The following is a 21391-nucleotide window of genomic DNA, read 5'->3' as shown; positions in this document are numbered from 1 at the left end:
GCTACAGGCGATCTCCAGGGATCTTTGCCCTGAGGTATGTTTCTTTCAACCTCTCAAGAGTCTTCAGCATAAAGGATGACAGACCAATAAGATGAAAATCTTTCGCCTTCATGTGGTAGGGTTTTCCTGCTTTCACAATGAAGATGACTTTCATGTCCCTCCATCCCACAGGTATATATGACATTCTGATGCACGCAGAGTATATCTCCCTAAGCCAGGGAACCAGTGTATCAGACACAGCTTGTAATTCAAGCGGTGATACATCATCAGGGCCTGGCGACTTAAATGAGTCGAAACTTCTTATTGCCCAAAGGGCACAATTACCCTAATCACCATCGACTAATGCATATCAGTGACAATGGCACCATTATTTCCGCAAATTTTTTTTCCCCATCCCTCTGTGAGTCGCCTTGTCTATGTCGAAACCACATATTCTCTGAATATGTTAAAATTGTCTCTGTGCTCCACTTTTTTTCCATCGCATTCCAAAACAAGTAAAAAGGCGTTAAGTTCGGCCGGGCCGAACTTTGGATACCCACCACCTCGGGTATATATGTAAACCACCTTTCATCAAAATTCGGTGAAAGTATCATACCTTATATTCATATACCTCATACCGATCTGAACTATATACGACACCGATGTCGAAAAGTCGAACATAAGTCACTGTGTCAAATTTCAGTGAAATCAGATTATAAATGCACCTTTTATGGGGCCAAGACTTTAAATCGAGATATCGGTCTACATGGCAGCTATATCCAAATCTGGACCGATTTGCGCCAAGTTGCATAAACATGTCGAAGAGCATAACACAAAGCACTGTCCCAAATTTCGGCGAAATCGGACAATAAACGCCTCTTTTATGGGCCCTAAACTTTAAATAGAGAGATCGGTCTATATGGCAGCTATATCCAAATCTGGACCGATCTGTGCGATATTGCAGAAGTATGTCAAGGGGCTTAACTTAACTCTCTGTTCCGAATTTCGGCGACATCGGACAATAAATGCGCCTTTTATGGACCCAAAACCTAATATCGAGAGATCGGTCTAAATGGCATCTATATCCAAATCTGAACCGATCTGGACCTAATTGAAGAGATATGTCAAAGTGCCTAACACAACTCACTGTCCCAAATTTCAGCAAAATCGGATAATGAATGTGGCTTTTATGGGCCTTACACCATAAATCGGAGGATCGATCTATATGGCAGCTATATTCAAATCTGGATCGATCTGGGCCAATTTAACGAAGGAAGTCGAAGGGCCTAAGGCAAATCACTGTCCCAAATTTCAGCGAAATCGGATAATAAATGTGGCTTTTATGGGCCCAAGACCCTAAATCGGTGGATCGGTCTATATGGCAGCTATATCCAAATCTGGACCGATCTGAGCCAAATTGACGAAGGATGTCGAAGGGCCTAACACAACTGACTGCCGCAAATTTCATCAAAATCGGATAATAAATGTGGCTTTTATGGGCCTATGACCCTAAATCGGCGGATCGGTCTATATGGGGGCTACATCAAGATATAATCCGATATAGCCTATCTTCGAACTTAACCTGCTTATGGACAAAAAAAGAATCGGTGGAAAATTTCAGCTCAATATCTCTATTTTTAAAGAGTGTAGCGTGATTTCAACAGACAGACGGACGGACATGTTTAGATCGTCTTAGATTTTTACGCTGATCAAGAATATATATACTTTATAGGGTCGGAAATGGATATTTCGATGTGTTGCAAACGGAATGACAAAATTAATATACCCCCATCCTTCGGTGGTGGGTATAAAAATGTGGAGGCATAAGTAAGTATTGGTGTAACCAGGCTCTCATAGAGCCGGTGCACTATCGTTGGATTCAGGCCCCATCTCAAGCCTACGGCCCATCTTCATAGTGTCCAACATCTTTGAACCTTCTCATTACGTTCCCGAATATGACACTTTCAGTTCAGTTTGCTGTTCACAATCACTCCTAAGTATTTGAACTTGTCGGAACTTATGGCCTAATCGAAATCTTTCCATTGAGGAAACGTAAAGCGTCAAACCTTTATCTTTCTCGTGAAAAGGCAGATATTAGTCTTCTCTGGTTTAAAGTGCGTACCCCTATCCCCCATCTCCATGACCCTTTCGGCCATTCTGCGTTTCTAATTCGAATCCTTACCCCTGAGATGTATTATACCATAGTCTGAGTAGCAGATGGTTTCTAATCCCTCCTAAGCCAAAGTCCGTAATAGGTTATGGTGGTCGCCCATTGGAGTGTCGATGAAATAACCTCCAAAATTTGCGAAATTCCCTGCGCCAGTTCGCCCTTACCTTTATGTCATGGGAGCCAAAATGTATCTACCTGTATCCTACGTATGGTTTATCCAGTCTCTAAACCCGGTCCACCCGATTCTTTTATTTTATTCGTATGTACAATAGCGACCTGTCAACTTTATATAACGGGGCAATGACAAAGTTAGGAAACATCCAGAGAGTGCTCAGAGGAGGCGGGCCCCCCTCAGTGTATGTGTTTGTCTTTTTTTTCGTAATGGAAGGGGCACATCCCGGAGTGCCACCTCCGTATACTTTTGGTTGAACCCCGAACCTTAGTTCTGTTCGGTGTGCCAGAGCCACCTCCGTAATCGGTTGGTGTCGGTGAGGTGTAACCGGTGCAAGAAGTGGGTGCATTTCCGATTTTGCTCTGGCCCTACAACACTACGATAGTATAGTCGCTCTGAATATGTTGCAAGACAGCAGTGAATCACAACCATCGTTGTGGTCGCCTTCGGCGTCCTTGTCGTCGGATAATGTGATACCTCCATATTCTCCCGTGAGCCAATATATGCAATAGCAACACCCCAGAACCAATATTGGAGGGCAGTGCCGAGAAGTGTATCTTTCTAGCAATGGCATTGCAATGGTCTCCGAGGCAAGATTGGCGATGTAGTAGATTTCCTGAGTCTCGCAGTACAGATGAATCTCTGCCACTCCTGATGTGACCTCTACATGGAATTTATGGGGATAGCAGTCAAGTCCGGTACTACCGAGATAAAGCTATACAAAGGGTACATAACGTCGGTTGGATGCTGTGACCTCGTTAATGGCCAAGTTTAAAGGCCTACTGTCTGGACATAATTGCCATAATTGCCACGATTTATGGCATTCTCCCCTAGGTAACTATATCAGGAATCTGATATAGCTCCCATATAAACCGATCTCCCGATTTGACTTCTTGAAACCCTGGAAGCCGCAATTTTCTTTCGATCTGGATGAAATTTTGCATGTGCTGTTCCTTTATGACTTTCAATAACTGTGCTAAGCACGGTCCAAATCGGTCTATAACCTTCCCTAGAAGCTTCAATTTTTGCTGGTTTGACAGAAGTTTGGTATATAAAATAAAGTAATGCTCTTCAACTAAATTTATCTTGTATACATTTTTAGCAGAATCCATGGTGATGGGTTCCCAAGAGTCGGCCCGGCCGAACTTAGCACGCTTTTACTTGTTGCTTGTTACTTTTTAAATGGTTTTGATCCTCGCCCCAGAAATAAGGCTAGTTAGTTATGCCAATAGTCTACTTACCATCCTTTAGTCCCAGTTTTGCTGTTGGTGTTGGAGAGGATGTTGCTGCTGATACTACTGCTGCTCCTCCTCCACCGCCCATGGCAGCTGTCAGTTCATCCGATAGACTATTGTCAATGTTGCTGCATTTATAGTTGTCATAGACATTATTAGTGCTGGTGTCACCAATTATGGCATCATATTTACAATTTTTACAATTTATCTGAAAATAGAAAAATACGATATGGAGATAAAAATTATTGTTGTATATATTGGCAGATACGTATATTCAGACTCGCACACACACACATAAGGTCTGTATTATGAAAGCAGAAGTTGTTGCAGTTGCACAAAGCATGACACAAATCTCGTTAGCATTAAGGCTTTTGTGGCAAAAGTAGCAGTTACACAATAAATCAACATGCTCATACATCGACATGTATGCGTGGGAATCTATGCAATTTGTTAAAGCATAAAAGGATTTGTTTTCCATTAGAATTTATTTTTTTTCCATTAGTTCACTAGATTTGTTCTGATCCAGTTTTATTTGTTTTCTTCTTTCTTTGACTAGATACTCTACGACACACACACATATGACTCATACAATTGCAATTACTAATAGATAGTTATATGTAGATGTAGCATATGAGTGAAGATATTAAATGTACAAAAGTGCATTGATGTGTGTGTGTGTGTTTATGCAAGTTATTGTTATTACATGTCCTATTGTTTCATCAAATGAAGCATCTATAAAGGCAATTACCAGCAAAGAGACTTAAGTGTTTTTTGTTTTCATGTTGAACACTCTCTTCCCCCATCTCGCTCTCTGTCTCACCCATTCACGATTTTTCAACTTTTATGTAAAACGCCAGACTTCTTAAGTGAGAATTTTAATCGGGTTTATTTTCTTAAAAGCCTTGCTGATAAGCCATATAATTTACATAAAATTTTTGAGACACTTTAAATGTGGATTGATCATTGTTATGTAACGGGTTGCGTATACTTATTGCGCTTTGCCAATTACATTCATTATACGCCACATATCACAATCATCTCTCAGTGAGTGAGAAAAATGTTGTTTGTTGATTTTTATCGAAGGATGGGGGTATATTCATTTTGTCATTTCGTGTGCAACACATCGAAATATCCATTTCCGACCCTATAAAGTATATATATTTTTGATCAGCGTAAAGATCTAAGACGATCTAGACATGCCCGTCCGTCTGTCCGTCCGTCTGTTGAAATCACGCTACAGTCTTTAAAAATAGAGATATTGAGCTGAAATTTTGCACAGATTCTTTTTTTTTCCATACGCAGGATAAGCTCGAAGATGAGCTATATCGGACTATATCTTAATATAGCCCCCATATAGACCGATCGCCCGATTCAGGGTCTTAGGCCCATAAAAGCCACATTTATTATCCGATTTTGCTGAAATTTGGGACAGTAAGTTGAGATACTCCCTTCCACATCCTTCGTAAACTTGACTCAGATCGGTCCAGATTTGGATATAGCTGCATATAGACCGATCCTCCGATTTAGGGTCTTTGGCCCATAAAAGCCACATTTTTTATCCGATTTTGCTGTAATTTAGGACAGTGAGTTGTCTTAGACCCTTCGACATCTTTCTTTAATTTGGTCCTGATCGGTTCAGATTTGGATAAAGCTGTCGTATGGACCGATTTCTCTATTTAAGGCCTTGGGTCCATAAAAACCACATTTATTATCCGATATTGATGAAATTTGGGACAGTGAATTGTGTTAGGCCCTTCGATATCCTTCGTCCATTTGGCCCAGATCGGTCCAGATTTGGATATAGCTGCCATATAGACCGATCCTCCGTTTTTGGGTCTTAGGCCCATAAAAGCCACATTTATTATCCGATATAGTTGAAATTTGGAACAATGAGTTATCTTAGACCCTTCGATTTCTTTCATCAATTTGACCCTGATCGGGTCAGATTTGGATATAGTTGCCACATAGACCGATCTCTCGATTTAAGGTTTTGGGCCCATAAGAGGCGCAATTATTGTCCGATGTTGTCAAAATTTGGGACAGTGAGATGTATTGAGGCCTTCGCCATCCTTCTTCCATATGGCCCAGATCGATCCAGATTTGGATATAGTTGTCATATAGATCGATCTCTCGGTTTAAGGTTTTGGACCCATAAAAGGCGCATTTATTGTCCGATGTCGCTGAAATTTGGAACAGTGAGTTGTGTTAGGCCCCTCGATAGCCCTTTTAAATTGGGCCCAAATCGGCGCAGATTTGAATATAGCTGGAATATAGACCGATCTCTCAATTTAAGGTTTTGGAGCCGCACTTATAATTCGATATTACTGAAATTTGACACAGTGACTTATGTTAGACCTTTCGACATCCGAGTCGTATATGGTTCATATCGGTTGATTTTTAGATATAGCTACTAAAAAGATAAATATTTTGTTATACGCGTGATTTCAACAGACACATGGGCAGACGGACGGACGGACATGACAAGTTTTCTTAAATTTTAACGAGGACCAATGACATTCATATGATCGGAAATGGATTTATCGCTATGTTGCGAACGGAATTACATCAAAAAGTGAAGTGAGTGGAAGTGAGTTTCCATTCGAAACTCAGTAGTTGCTTTTCAGAAGTAACCAAACTCATGCTTTGCATCGTCGTTTTTGCTTGGCTCAACAGCAATTACTTTACCTACCTTTTAAAGAGTAATAGAAACGAAGGGCCCATTAAATTTATCCGAACAACTTTCAAAATATTTGTTGAATTCTAATTTCCTGGTTTTCTTTTATCTTCGGCAATACATTCCCTGGAGTCCTTGTAAATTCTGAATGCTTTCACACCTCAATTAATAACATTTCAATTGTGTAGCCAAAGGAAATGAAAATGTCAATGTCATATCATGGTGACAATGGAGGGAATTTCACATTGTGAAGTTGTGGCAATTAAAAGCAGCAATTATGGGAAGATTTTATTCTCTAAAAGTCATGCAGAAGTGCAAGTTCAGTAAAAAGGACGAAACCTTAGCAAAGGCACGACCATTTGGAATGAAAAGTAATTTTTAAAGTTTTCGTAAAATTTAGGAAGGAGGAGAAAATGTTTTCAACATTTAGTTATATTATAAACTAAATGAATGGTCAAAAGAGTCAACATGGTCAAAAGAGTAAATATATGATACCATTTCCAAAATTTCTGTGGGAATGTTTAACATACCTCAGAAATCGCCGTTTAATAACTTTTCCTACTTAAATACAAAATTCTTTGTCTAAGCATGGAAAATGGCATTTATTCGGATAGACGAAAATGTTAACATTCAAATAGACAGATTGAAGAAAGCAAAACGGTATATTTTATTGAAAAACTTTACTTTACTTGCTTTAATCGGCTATGAGAGAACATTTGTTTCACTAGCCGAACGTAGAATAGCGTTACAAGCGCCTCGATTTTCTGGGCCAGTTCAAAAATCTCTGACACCAAGTTTCGAGGTATCTCCCACCACATGATCTTTCCATCGGGCTTTGGTCTTCCCGGTTTGCATGTACCACCATGTTTGCCTTCAGAAGACTTCTTTGCTGGAGCTTCTTCATCCATTCGGACAACATGACCTAGCCAACGCAGCTATGGCATTTTGATGCGTGCAACTATGCTATCATCGTCACACAATTCGTACAGCTCGTGGTTCATGCGTCGCCTATATTCTCCATTAACGCAAACTGATCCATGTTTTTACGAAGAATCTTTCTCACAAATACTCCAAGCACTGCCTCATCTGCTTTCACAAATGCCCATGCTTCAGAACCATATAACAGCACGGGTAGTATCAGTGTCTTGTAAAGTGTAGTCTTCGTCTGTCGAGAGGAGGCCTTGTTTCTAAACTGCTTACTTAGTCCAAAGTAACATCTGTTTGCCAGTATTATTCTTCGCTTTATCTCAAAACTGGTGTCATTCGTTTCGGTTACGGCGGTGCCGAGGTAGAAAAAGTTACTGACTGTCTCAAAGTTGTAGTTCCCAACTTTCTCCATGTTCTTTATCTGCTCGGTTGTGCAAGGCTTTTTGGGAGTTGAAACCATCCATTTCGTCTCATCTCTATTTACTGCCACACCCATTTTCACTGACTCTCTTTCGATTCTTTCAAAGGCTGCAGTTACTATTTCCGGTGACCGACCTATGATACCGATATCGTCGGCATAGGCGAGTAGCATGTGCTCTCTTGTGAATAGTGTGCCATACCTATTCACATCTGCATCTCATATAATCTTCTCCAGAAGGATGTTAAAGAGATCACAAGATAACATAGATTGGTTTTAAATGGTTCGGGGAGATTCTTTCCTCTTCTTACTGAGGAACGCGTATCAGCAAGTGTCATCCTGCAGAGTCTTAGTCTTATGTAGGGATACCAAACTCAGACGTGGCTTGAAATACCTTTGAACGTAAAGGAGTATCGAAGGTGGCTTTGTAGTCAACAAGGAGATGGTAGGTGTTAATTTGTCCTTCTCGGGTCTTTTCCAGGATTTGGCGCAGTGTGAATATCTGATCTAAGGTGGATTTACCACGTCTAAAGCCGCATTGATAGGGCCCAATTATCTTATTGACTTTAGGTTTTAATCTTTCACACAGTGCGCTCGAGAAAATTTTGTATGCGATGGGGAGGAGACTTATTCCTCTGTAGTTGGCACATTCTGTCTTGTCTCCTTTCTTGTGTACGGGACATAGTATGGTGAGGTTCCAATCATCGGGTATGTGTTCTTCTAGCCAGATTGCGCAGATAAGCTGATGCATACGCCTTATCAGCGTGTCGCCTCCGGTCTTAAATGGTTCAGCGAGTAACCCGACGGCTCATGCTGCCTTGTTGTGTTTTAGCCGGGTCACTGCTACTTGGACCTCATTCTGACTAGGAGTTAAACATTCTATACCATCATCAGGGATTGGTTCTGCGGTATCCTCTTCGTCGCCAACATCGGACACTAGCAGTTGGGTAAAATTTTCTTTCCATATCCTCAGCATGCTATCTGTATCAGTTACCAGATTTCCTTCTTTGTCTCTGCAGGAGGATGTGCCTGCACCAAAGACATCGGTTTGATGTTTAAGCCTGTGGTAGAATTTCCGGACTTCATTCTGACTCCTGTACATCTCAATTCGCTCACACTCACGTCTTTCCATATCTTTTTTCTTTTTCTGCGGATTAGACGTTTTGGCTTTTATGCGGATTGTGGCTACTAGCCTCTCATCCACCGTATTAAGCTGGAGACAAGGTGTTTCGGTCTCCGACTAACCAAAAATCCACATCCAAATTCATGGCTCGTGTTATGGGAGCCATAGTATAGTTCATCACCGTTTGGTGTTGTAGTGACGCCATTCCCAGTCCATCGCATTTCCTGTAAGGCGGTAAAATCTGCCTTGTACTTCTCTAATACATCCGCCAGCGCGTATACTGTACCTTCTCTACAGAGAGTGCGGACATTCCAGGTGCAGATCCACAAATCATGGCCCTTTTTTCGTTTGTGTGGGTCGTCAACGTTGGGGGAATACATTTTTACTATTCCTTTGTTTCTAATAGTAGTTCTCATAGTTTTCCGGGGCGGGTTGCTGGCCCAGCGCCCCAACCGCATGGGTTTTGTGGGATTGCACATGTATCCCTCGTTGTGATTGAATCTCTCTTTTTATTGAAAAAGACTCAAGGAAATGGCTCCAAAGACAGATATATCCGATAGTATGATATCCGAACTATTCTCCTTACATCGGCTTGTAAAACAAAGCTCTTGTTCTCAATAAACACTTATCCTTTCTGCAACACTCTTTGCTTTAAGCCATTGTAAGAGTATCCATTTACATTTCAATTTGTCTTAGTTTGAGGTTTTCTCCATATCCATCGATATAATGGACAAAATAGAGCCTGTGGCTAACGTCAACCCACATTTTCCTTATGTGGACATAACCACATGATACATCTATGAATACTTGTGCGCGTGTGTGTGTGTGTGCTCTATGTGTGTGATAATCAAATACACATTGTGGCTGAAACGACATGCCCCTCGGTGTTTCTGTATTGTTGTCGGTCATCCATTGTACGTGAGAAAAGATTAAACATAAGCCACAAGGATATTTTAGAATTACATTCGATTTATTATTGACAATATGTAAATATTTCACACATACACACGCACAAAGGTAAGCATAAAAGCATGCATACACTTGCAAATTCAATTTAAATCGAATTAAAAATTTAATAAAGAATCTGATTAAGGGTCTAAAATCACTAATAGCAATTTCATTTTTTTTTTTTTTGATTTTCTGGGATTTTCCAGGAACTTAAGCCACAAAAGCATAAGCGGTACACTGAACTCTCAATGGGAGAGATGTATTTAGGTCATGTGGCATAACAATCGAATAATTGAAAAATGATTTTATGCAGATTGGCATATGGGAGAAGGGAGTCTACTTCAAGTTTCAATTAAAACCTCTAGACTACGGTTTGGCTGTAGTATGGCATTTGAGATTACACCACAGACAGATAGGCGGAGAGATAGACAACGGTATGCAGGTATAGATTAACATTTAGATATGTAGAAAACAGACTGTCTGACAAAATATGAGATTGAGAAATCTGTCATCAATTCCTGGAACTTAAGGCGAGAAATATCCGTTTTTGGAACAGCATTCATCAGTTCGTTGAAAACTGGAAGGGAATTGTTGAAAAACGTAGGGATATCCCCAGCTATCGGAAGTGCTTTCATTGGTTCATCGAAAACTCAAGGAGAATTGTCGAGAAACCAAAAGTCTTAGTCATCGGATCAGCAAAGAACTCCCAAGATACCAAATCTAAGGCCATCAGTTAATCCACATCCAACCAGAATTGATGAAAAGTATAGAAAGAGCATTCGGAACTACCGATTATTGAAGGCTGAAAATGTCGCACAAACTTCTTATTTGAGGACACGAAAGTGACCATTATAGCAGAAGGGATTTCTACATCTATAGAACACGCATACATATTCACCAAAAATATAGCAAATTCTAGGACACCTCAGAAGAACTTTCTTTTTATAGGTTTCATTCCCCAGTATCTACTTTCAACATGTGGCAGATTGTTTCGCTATCCAAACTACCTTGGATCTTGCCAAGCAATCAACTCTTCTCTCTTCAGTGGTAAAACTCTGAAAGGCACCGCAAAACTAGTGGAAGAAGCACTACTAGTGGAACCCTAATTTATGTAAGCATCTCTTGTGGCCTACCTTACTCGCACAAGAAATGGACCGTATACCATTATTACCAATGGATGAGATGTCAAAACCTTTATACACGTAACCTTCGTAAAGCCTCCTTGGTATTGTTCCCATCCGGTGTGACTCAACGAGACAACTTTAAGGTTACAGAATTCGACTCAAAACGGTAAGAAAAGATAAAAGTCGGGCGGTGCCGAATGTAATTAAGATGGATCGACGGACAGACAGACAATCAGATGGACAGACAGACATATCTAAATCTAGAAGATGGCACTCCAAGATTGCATGGTTTGCATGTTTGTGTGTTCCTTATAGACTCAGAAACGGCTGAATCGATTTTCTTGAAATTTTCACAGATTGTGCATAATGACCCCGTGGTGAAAATAGGGTACTACATTTTTCGATATCTGAAGGGGGCGGACCCTTCCCCGTACCATAATTTTCAGAAACGCCAGATCTCAGAGATAAAATAAAAATTTGGTATACAAATTTCGGATGGGTACCTAGGGGGGAAGCCCCACCCTAAAACCTACCAAACATATATTTAGACCAATCACGACAATATGGGACTCAAATGAAAGGTATTTAGGATAAGAAAACGTATCTGATATCCAATTATCGGACCAAGTGCTATTTTAAAAGATATTTGCGAGTAGAATACGAATCTGATATCCAAATATGGGACCACGTTTCTGGGGGTCCACCCCTTTCCCAAAACACTCCCCAAACTGGACTTATTTACCGACCAAGGGAATATGGGGCTTAAATGAAAGGTATTTGAATGTAAAATACGAATCTGATATCCAAATATGGGACCAAGTGTTTGGGGGGCCGCCTCTCCCCAAAAACATCCCCAAAAGGTACAAATATACGACCATAGCAATATGGGGCTCAAATGAAAGGTCTTTGGGAGTAAAGCACGAATTTGATATCAATATTCGGGAAAAGTGTCTATGCGGCCACCCCACCCCCATAACACCACCCAAATATTAAGTATTTGCTGACCATAGCAATATAAGGCTCAAATAAGGGAGTTTTTAGAGAAGAACATGAATCCGATCTAATTTTTCAATGCCAACTCACTGAGTGGCCCCCCATCCCCCAAAACACATGTCAAGCCGGTCATGTTTGCCGACTATGGAAATATGGGGCTCGAATTAAAGATATGTGGGAGTAGACCACGTATCTAATATCAACATTAGGGGCCACAGGACATAGGATATACTTGCTCACCAACACAATTTGGGTCCTAAGGATAGTGGAACTAAATATTCGCAGTTTTTAGGGCCACTTCCCCAAACCGGACATATTTGCTGAGTTTTCAAAAAGGTGTTTAAATGAGATTAGAAAACGAATTTTTTATCCAATTTTTAGGGCAATGGCAATATGGGGTTCAAATAAATGATATATAGATATATGAGAATAGAGCACGTTGCTGATTTAGGATACGCGTTGGTATTTTTAACATATGCATGCAGGATCGAAGTTTTGAAGCCATTAATGTTTACCAAAGAATAGTTATTACAAAATACCACCGCATTTGAAAAATAAAGGATGTCAAAATTTCGATTTTGTATTAAAATTCGGACTCTAATAATGGAGTACCACATCATTTTCATGTACTACAAACTGAATGACTGAAAATATTTTACTCCGCATCCTATGGCGGTGGGTACAAAGAATATAACATCTTAATAAACTCTGCCAAAACTTATGGCACAAGTTTTCCTCTACACAACGTCAAATAACCCCATTTTCCTTCATCAGTTGGTTGGCTGCGTTTTTCGCATTTATTTTTTACTTTTCATTGTTTCCTTAAGTAAGTTTTGTTTAAACAACGTTTTAATTACACTTGTAAAACGTGTGGTTAATTTGATGTTAAAAAAAACTAGAAAGTAAAAATGTTCGGAAGGGAAGAGGATGGAGGGAGGGGAAGATTAAATGAAGCTGTCAATTTGCAGGAGTAAAGTAGCAACACCACACCATCCCCGAACGGCTGTAGTTGGACTCTTGTTGCACATTTCGCAGTTAATGAAATTGTTGCTTAAATAAAAACTTCTGTTGAATACCTACTTGCGCCCACGTTTTGTGGTGGGGCAATTTTGTTTTTGTTATCGTCTTCATGTTGACTACTCCAACTCAACTCCACGAGGCAGCGATGACCACTTAACCTCTTTTTCTTGCGATTATTGCACTTGCCATTCACAAGTCATCGTTGGCCATTTTGAGTGTTTTTTATGTTTCGCTCAGCAACAAAAGTAACTCATACAGTTGAACATTTTAATTTCAACAGTTTGATGTTAGGTTCCTACTTCCAAATGGCTGTATATACGAAGGACACAGTGTCATGGAAAATGGAGAAGATATTCTCCATGGAAATCATTAGGATAAAGTTTTGGAATCATTTTCATTTCAGATAAGAGTTTAAAACAAGCGAAACCACATATTTTACGGAAAATATTTTTATCCACCGAAGGATGGGGGTCATTCCGTCATTCCGTTTGCAACACATCGAAATATCCATTTCCGACCCTATAAAGTATATATATTCTGGATCAGCGTAAAAATCTAAGACGATCTAAACATGTCCGTCCGTCTGTCTGTTGAAATCACGCTACAGTCTTAAAAACTAGAGATATTGAGCTGAAACTTTGCACAGATTCTTTTTATTTCTATAAGCAGGTTAAGTTCGAAGATGGGCTATATCGGACTATATCTTGATATAGCTCCCATATAGGCCGATCCGCCGATTTAGGGTCTTAGGCCACTAAAAGTCACATTTATTATCCGATTTTGCTGAAATTTGGGATGGTGAGTTGTGTTCGGCACCTCGATATCCTTCGTCGATTTGGCCCAGAACGGTTCAGATTTGCATATAGCTGCCATATAGGCCGATCCGATGATTTAAGGTCTTAGGCCCATAAAAGACACATTTATTATCCGATTTTGCTGAAATTTGGAATACTGAGTGGTGTTATGCCCTTCGGCAACCTTCGTAAATTTGGCTCAAATCAGTCTAGATTTGGATATAGCCGCCATATAGAACGATCTCTCGGTTTTAGTTTTTGGGGCCATAAAAAGCGCATTTATTATCCGATTTTGCTGAAATTTGGGATAGTGAGTTGTATTAGGCCCTTCGACGCCCTTCGACGCCCTTCGTCAATTTGGCTCAGATTGGTCCAGATTTGCATATAGCTGCCATATAGACCGATCCTCCGATTTGAGGACTTAGGCCCATAAAAGCCACATTTATTACCCGATTTTGCTGAAATTTGGAACAGTGGGTTGTGTTAGGCCCTTCGGCAACTTTCGTCAACTTGGTTCAGATTGGTCCAGATTTGGATATAGCTGCCATATAAAGGTGTTTTACAAATATACCCGAGGTGGTAGGTATCCAAAGTTCGGCCCGGGCAAACTTAACGCTTTTTTACTTGCTAAATGATCATTTTTGGAAACATTTTCTTAGCAGATTTTATGAAAATCAACTTAATTTTATTTTATAAAAATCGTGTTTTGGTTATTTAATTTTTTTTTTTATATATTTTTTCCTTTTGTCTTTGTCACTGTGCTTTGTGTTCATTGGCACCGACAGTCGCTTACTCGAAGTATACTTTTGGCATAGTAAAATTTTCATTGTATTTCAAGATTGTTTTGTACAAACTGTGGGTCTCACTCTCATCTTGTTGCTTTTTGGGTTTTTTTCTGTTTCTTCAGCCCGGGGCCCCTTGAACAATTTCATCTTGATGGCCACAGGTTTCACTTGCCCGTCATTTTCAGTTTTCTGGCTAACTGGAAAAGGCGTTAATTGCTGTTGTTGTTGCTGCTGCTGTTTAAGACTGTGGCACGAACAGAGAATACAAAGTAACTGCAACACAGTTTTGTGAAAGTTGTCGTTGGTCATAGCCTCCGCATTGTTAGTGTAGCCATTTTATATGCCAAGTTTGAATAACACCTCACAACCACCGTAATACTCCAACTTAACAACTTAGCCAATAACGTGGCCATTGTTCATGGACAGAAGCCACCAATAGCCAACGCACAGTGTGCCAAAGGGTGAAAAAATGAAAATAAGTCGACAACTTTTTATCTGTTGATCTGAGCGGGACATAGGCAAATTTCAGCGAAGTCGGGTAATAAATGCACCAAACTCGGCAGATCGGCTTATATGGCAGCTATATTCAAAAAAGTTCCGATCTGGACCATTTTTGGTTCGGATCTTGACGGGTATAATAAAACTCACCGTTCTGAGTTTCAGCAAAATCGCCTGTCATAGGCTTAAGACCCTAAATCGGCATATCGGTCTATATTGAAGTTATAGCCAAATGTGGTCCAATGTATACCATATTCGGGTCGGATGCCAAGGATGCTGATTTCGAGCAACCCTCTCAGATATTGTGGTAGTCGTCGAGGAAAGCGTTTTACAAAATTTTGAGTAGATTGGTCAATAAATGCGCTTGCAGTGACCAAAGAAGTGAAAATCGGGCGATATATATATATATATATATATATATATATATATATATATATATATATATATATCGATATACCGATTTCTATGAAGTTCACCAGTAATATTGAGAGTCATAAGAAATCCCTTTCCGCCAAATTTTGCGAGAATCGGTTAACAAATCACCATTTTATTGGTGTATTACAGCTAGTCGGATGAACATATATATGGGAGCTATATCTAAATCTGAAACGATTTCTATGAAATTCGCCAGTAATGTTGAGAGCCATAAGAAAATGCATCCTGACAAATTTCAAGTGATTCGCTTAACAAATTACCATTTTATTGCATTATTACTGCAAATCGGACGAACATATATATGGGAGCTATATCCAAATCTGAACCGATTTCTATGAAATCAACCAGCAAAATCGAGAATCATAAGAAAACCCTTTCTGCCGAATTTTAAGAGAATCAGTTAACAAATGATCATTTTATTGCTGTATTACTGCAAATCGGGCGAACATATATATGGGAGCTATATCTAAATCTGAACCGACTTCTATGAAATTCACCAGTAATATCGAGAATCACAAGAAAACCCTTTCTGCCAAATTTTGAGAGAATCGGTTTTCAAATGACCATTTTATTATTGTATTACTGCAAATCGGACGAACATATATATGGAAGCTATATCCAAATCTGAACCAATTTCGATGAAATTCGTCAGTAATAGCGAGAGTCAAGACAGAATCCATCCTGCCCAATTTTGAAAGAATCGGTTTACAAATGATCATTTTATTGCTGTATTACTGCAAATCGGATGAACATATATATGTGGAAGCTATATCCAAATCTGAACCGATTTCTATGAAATTCGACAGAAATATCGAGAATCACAAGAAAACCCTTTCTGCCAAATTTTGAGAGAATAGGTTTTCAAATGACCATTTTATTGTATTATTACTGCTTATCGAACGAACATATATATGGGAACTATATCCAAATCTGAACCGATTTCTATGGAATTCACCAGTAATATTGAGATTCACAAGAAAATCCTTCCTGCCAAATTTCGAGAGATTCGCTTAACAAATGACTATTTTATTGCATTATTACTGCAAATCGGACGAACATATATATGGAAGCTATATCCAAATCTGAACCGAGTTTTTTCAATTTCAATAGGCTTCATCCAAAGAAAATGCCCATACCAAATTTTAAGACGATCGGATGAAAATTGCGACCTGTAGTTTGGACACAAATTAACATGGACTGATAGACAGACAGACGAACATAGCTAAATCAAATCAGAAAGTGATAATAGCCCTATCTGGACCATATTCGGTACATATATTGGGAGTCTTGATGTTACTTACTGTTCCCAATTTCAGCGAAGTCGGGAAATAAATGCGCCTGTTATAGGCCTAAGACCCAAAGTCGACAGATCGGTGTATATGACCACCATAGGATGGGGGTATACTAATTTACTCATTCCGTTTGTAACACTTCGAAATATTGACCTAGGACCCCATAGAGTGTATGTATTCTTGATCATCCCGAAATTCTGATTCGAACTAGCCATGTCTGTCCGTCTGTCGAAATCACGATAGCGGTCGAAAGCGTAGAGCCAGCCGCTTGCAAGTTAGCACAGATACTTTATATCGATGAAGGTCGTTGGAGATTGCAAACGGGCCATATCGGTTCAGATTTGGATATAGTTCCCATATAAACCGATCTCCCGATTTGACTTCTTAAGCCATAGAGTGTATGTATTCTTGATCATCCCGAAATTCTGATTCGAACTAGCCATGTCCGTCCGTCTGTCGAAATCACGATAGCGGTCGAAAGCGTAAAGCTAGCCGCTTGCAAATTAGCACAGATACTTTATATCGATGAAGGTCGTTGGAGATTGCAAACGGGCCATATCGGTTCAGATTTGGACATAGTTCCCATATAAACCGATCTCCCGATTTGACTTCTTAAGCCATTGGAAGCCACAATTTTTATCCGATTTGGCTGAAATTTTGAATGACGTGTTCTATTTTGGCTTTCAAAAACTGTGCAAAGTACGTTTAAATCTATATATAACCTGATATAGCTCCCATATTTTAGCAGAATCCATGATGGTATCTTGGGAACCCAGATTTGGCTCTGCCGAACTTAGAACACACTGTGGCCCACTGTGCAATATACAGCAAGCAAAGCAGCGATAGAAACTTTAAATGCCAAAAGGGATTTAAAAGGGAATTTAATTCCAGCGAAGAAAATGTTTGTTTAGCAGAAAGAGAATATAATGCACAAAATGGCTAAAAATCAACACCAATACTTGGCTAGGAAATTGAAAACAAAACACCTGCCTGAGGCATAGTGATTATAGACAGTTTTCTTTTTCTTTTCAATAAACCGCTTAAATATTCATATCTGGTTAAACGATGAACATGGTTTAAAGAGCCTCTTCGAAGGTATTGTAAATTGGTTTTAGCAAAGATTAACTTTGTATTCTTAAATGAACATTTAGTGGTATATGCATTAGAAAGATAATAGATGGGAAAAGTTATTTGCAATTTATTTACGAAATATTGACCAAGCCCTGTCCTTCCGTTTTTATGTTGGAGAGAACGCTCTTATTGTTTAACATCGTTTTTCGTTTCGAAAACACTTTGTTTCCAGCGAATTCCTTTAGAAAACTCTTAGCATCGTAAAAATTCACATGTAAATTTTTTTTTATCAAGAATTTTTTTAAGCAAACTTTTCATATTTAGAGAAATTTTTACAAAATTCAGCAAATGTTCGTATCGAAATTTTTTTTTTTATTAATTTATTCAGAAAAGTGTTCGTATCGAAAAATAACTGCATAAAATTTCAAAAATTTCAAAAATTTCAAATTTCAAAAAATTTTTTTAGAAAAAATTTTTTCGGAAAATTTTCCTTATCGCAAAATTTTTCGTATCAAAAAAAAAAACATTTTTAGAAAATTTTTCGTATCAAAAAAAATTTTTTAGAAAATTTTTCGCATCGAGAAAATGTCCTTACTAAATTTTTGTATCGAAAAAAATTCTTTAGAAAAGTTTTCGTATCGAAAAAAATTTTTTAGAACATTTTTCGATAGAAAAAATTTCGTAACAAAACAAATTCTTTAGAATATTTTTTGTATCTAAATTTTTTTTTTTAAATTGTTCTTATCGAAAAAATTATTGTAAACAAGTTAGAGTAAGAGCTAAGTTCGGCCGGGCAGAATCTTATGTACTTTCCACCATGATCGCATTTGTCGAGTATCTCTTTTTAGATACTGTTTTTAGGCAAACAAAGTATAATGAGTAAGGACGGAGGAGCAGCTATATCAAGTTATAGACCGATTCGAGGCTCAAGAAGCGAAATCAGGAGATCGGTTTATATGGGAGCTGTATCAAGCTGTCGATCGATTCTGACCATATTGCACACGTATGTTGAAGGCCATGGGAGGAGCAGTTGTACAATATTTGTGCCAAATCGGATGAGAATTGCGCTCTCTAGAGGCTCAAAAAGTCAAGACCCAAGATCGGTTTATATGTCAGCTATATCAGGTTATAGACCGATTTAAGTTACTACTCACAGTTATTGGCAGTGATATAAAAACACTATGTGCGAAATTGCAGTCAAATCGGACGAGAATTGCGCCCTCTAGAGGCTCAAGAAGTCAAGACCCAAGATCGGTTTATATGGCAGCTATATCTAAACATGGACCGATTTGGCCCATTTACAATCCCAACCGACCTACACTGATAATAAGTATTTGTGCAAAATTTCAAGCGGCTAGCTGTACTCCATCAAAAGTTTGCGTACTTCCGACAGAGAGACGGACGGTAGGACGGACTTAAAATGCCACGACGATCAAGAATATAAACACTTTATGGGGTCTTAGACGCATATTTTGAGGTGTTGCAAACAGAATGACGAAATTAGTGTACCCCCATCCTATGGTGGAGGGTATAAAAACTATTCGTATCAAAAAATTACTTTAGAAAATTGAAATGAATAAAAAAATTCTTTAGAAAATTTTTCGTATCAAAAAAACTTTCTTAAAAAATTTTGGTATCGAAGAAATTTTTTTGCATCGGAAAAATTTTTTTGTATTGAAAAAAATTCCTTAGAAAATGTTTATAGTGAAAAAAATTCTTTAGAAAATTTTCGAATTGAAAAAAATTTTTTAAGAAAGTTTTCGTAATGAGAGAATTTTTTCGCATCAAAAAAAAATTCTTTAGGAAGTTTATCGTATCGAAAAAATTTCTCTAGAAAATTTTTGGTACCGAAAAATTTTAAGATTGTGAAAATTTTTCGTTGAAAAAAATTATTTACAAAGATTTTCGTTGCGAAAGTAGGGAAATATTTCGTATCGAAAGATTGTTTTAGAAATTTTTTGTATCGTTAAGAGTTTTTTTTTTTTTTGAAAATTTGCGTGTTTAAAGAAAGAAAGGAAATTTGATTCGGAGGTTGATAACTGATGATGAGGGAGTGGCTGACGCCGAAGGGCACCTACCTTAAGTAACCTCAAGTAAAGGAGTACGCCCTGACGCCTTCTTTGAAAGGGGGGGGGAGGGGGGGGGGGGGGGATTTTAACAACATGGAGAAAGTATTGATATTAACCTCTCTGGACCGTACGGAAGTCAATCCGAATATCTCTTAGCGGACAAACAATTTGCAGTGCGACAGGATTAGTAACGAGGAAGGTGGGTGATCAATTTTCTGGAATTTCGAGAATAAATGAAGTCCTATTGGATCTCAATAAAGGAGGCGTATGAGTAATCGCATATATGGACAATATTGTGCTACTGATCCGAGGTAAGTTTTTGTCGACGATCTCATGGAAATTAACTTCAAGTCATTGAAGAGACTGTCAAGATGGACGCCGAGAAACGTGTTGAGGACTTACTCAAGGAAGACGGAGCTGGTGCACTTCGCTAGGACATACGTATAGGATTTATAAGATACTGGATTTTTAATTCGGGCAATTATGACTGAATTTTGCACCAAATTTACATTGTTGGACATTAAACCACCAACATGCTTTCGTAGAGTGCGAACTGACAAAAATATCGCAGTTGTACCAGCCAGTGTTAATGATGACCTTCAATTATCAATTCGTCGACGTTCGCAGCAATTGGGAAGGATTTAGGTGTGAAGCCTTTGCAAGAATTGAAACCGAACGACCTACCGCATTTTATGTGTCTTTTTTTAGGTTGGTTGAATTCGGCAAGTAGAAGGGGGTTGGATTCGGTTCTATTCTGACTACTTGCCACGGAGACTGACTCTGGATAAAATCATCAGGGCTCATTTGCCAGGAAAAGAGGATTTAGTGTAAAATACGGTGTTTGGGGAGGATGTAAGCTCCGTCTTCACAGATAATTGCAACATTGATTCAAGGATGGAATTGGAGGTCTAGTTCGAGGCACGTGATACTGCTGAAACTGCTACACGAGTGTACTATATTTCAGTTAGTGATCTCTGCCATTTCGATAGCCGCAAGAGAAATCTGTCTAAGATGTTAGCTACCTTCAATGCTCCGGATTTATATGGTCAGTATGGTGGCGCTGAAGGCCTTGGACTTGAGGTCAGTGAGGTCTAGTTGCGTGGCAGAATGTTAGGAATTTCTAAAAGAACTCTGGTTTTGTGACACAATACTGAGTAATGTTCCATGCTAGCCAATCATTTGTTAGCCTCGCATATGTACCATTTGTTCAACTACTGAACAAAGTAGAGTGGATGACCTGTGCACAGTCAGTGGTGGCGAGATGGCAATTTTCACATTAATGCCCGACAGCCAGGACAATAGAGACTCCCGTAGACCGAAGGAAGGAGAATGAAAAGGTCAGTAAGTGCTACAACAGGGGTTTTAAACAGACAGTTTGTATTACAAAATTGAGATATGGAGCTGATATATAGCACGAATTTATATTCTTCCATACGCTGGTAAGTACTTAAAAGAACCAACCTGGACCATATTTAGATATAGTTGCCATGTGGGCCGATCTCCCGATTAAGAGTCTTGTGATCTTACGATGGAGCTATTTGAGCTCCTCAAAATCGTCGATATGTCTAGATGTAACTATGTTTATGTGGATGTAGTTGCAGGTTAATATATTCATGATTAAAAATGCATCCACCGTACTAAGTTTCCAAAGTTATGTTGGGCTA

At 38.9% G+C, this 21391-nt stretch overlaps 1 protein-coding gene across 1 annotated transcript in view; it reads right to left on the bottom strand.

The window, feature by feature from the left end:
- LOC106093199 (uncharacterized) overlaps positions 1 to 21391 on the bottom strand; it is a 146404-nt gene that overhangs the window by 46224 nt on the left and 78789 nt on the right. Inside the window, exon 4 of the mRNA XM_059369282.1 lies at positions 3563 to 3764. Within this exon, the coding sequence (XP_059225265.1) occupies positions 3563 to 3764 (202 nt within the window). The remainder of the gene's footprint in view (positions 1 to 3562; positions 3765 to 21391) is intronic.

This window comes from Stomoxys calcitrans, chromosome 5, assembly GCF_963082655.1.
Source record: "Stomoxys calcitrans chromosome 5, idStoCalc2.1, whole genome shotgun sequence".
Classification (NCBI taxonomy): domain Eukaryota; kingdom Metazoa; phylum Arthropoda; class Insecta; order Diptera; family Muscidae; genus Stomoxys; species Stomoxys calcitrans.
This window is presented reverse-complemented; position numbering and strand designations above follow the sequence as displayed.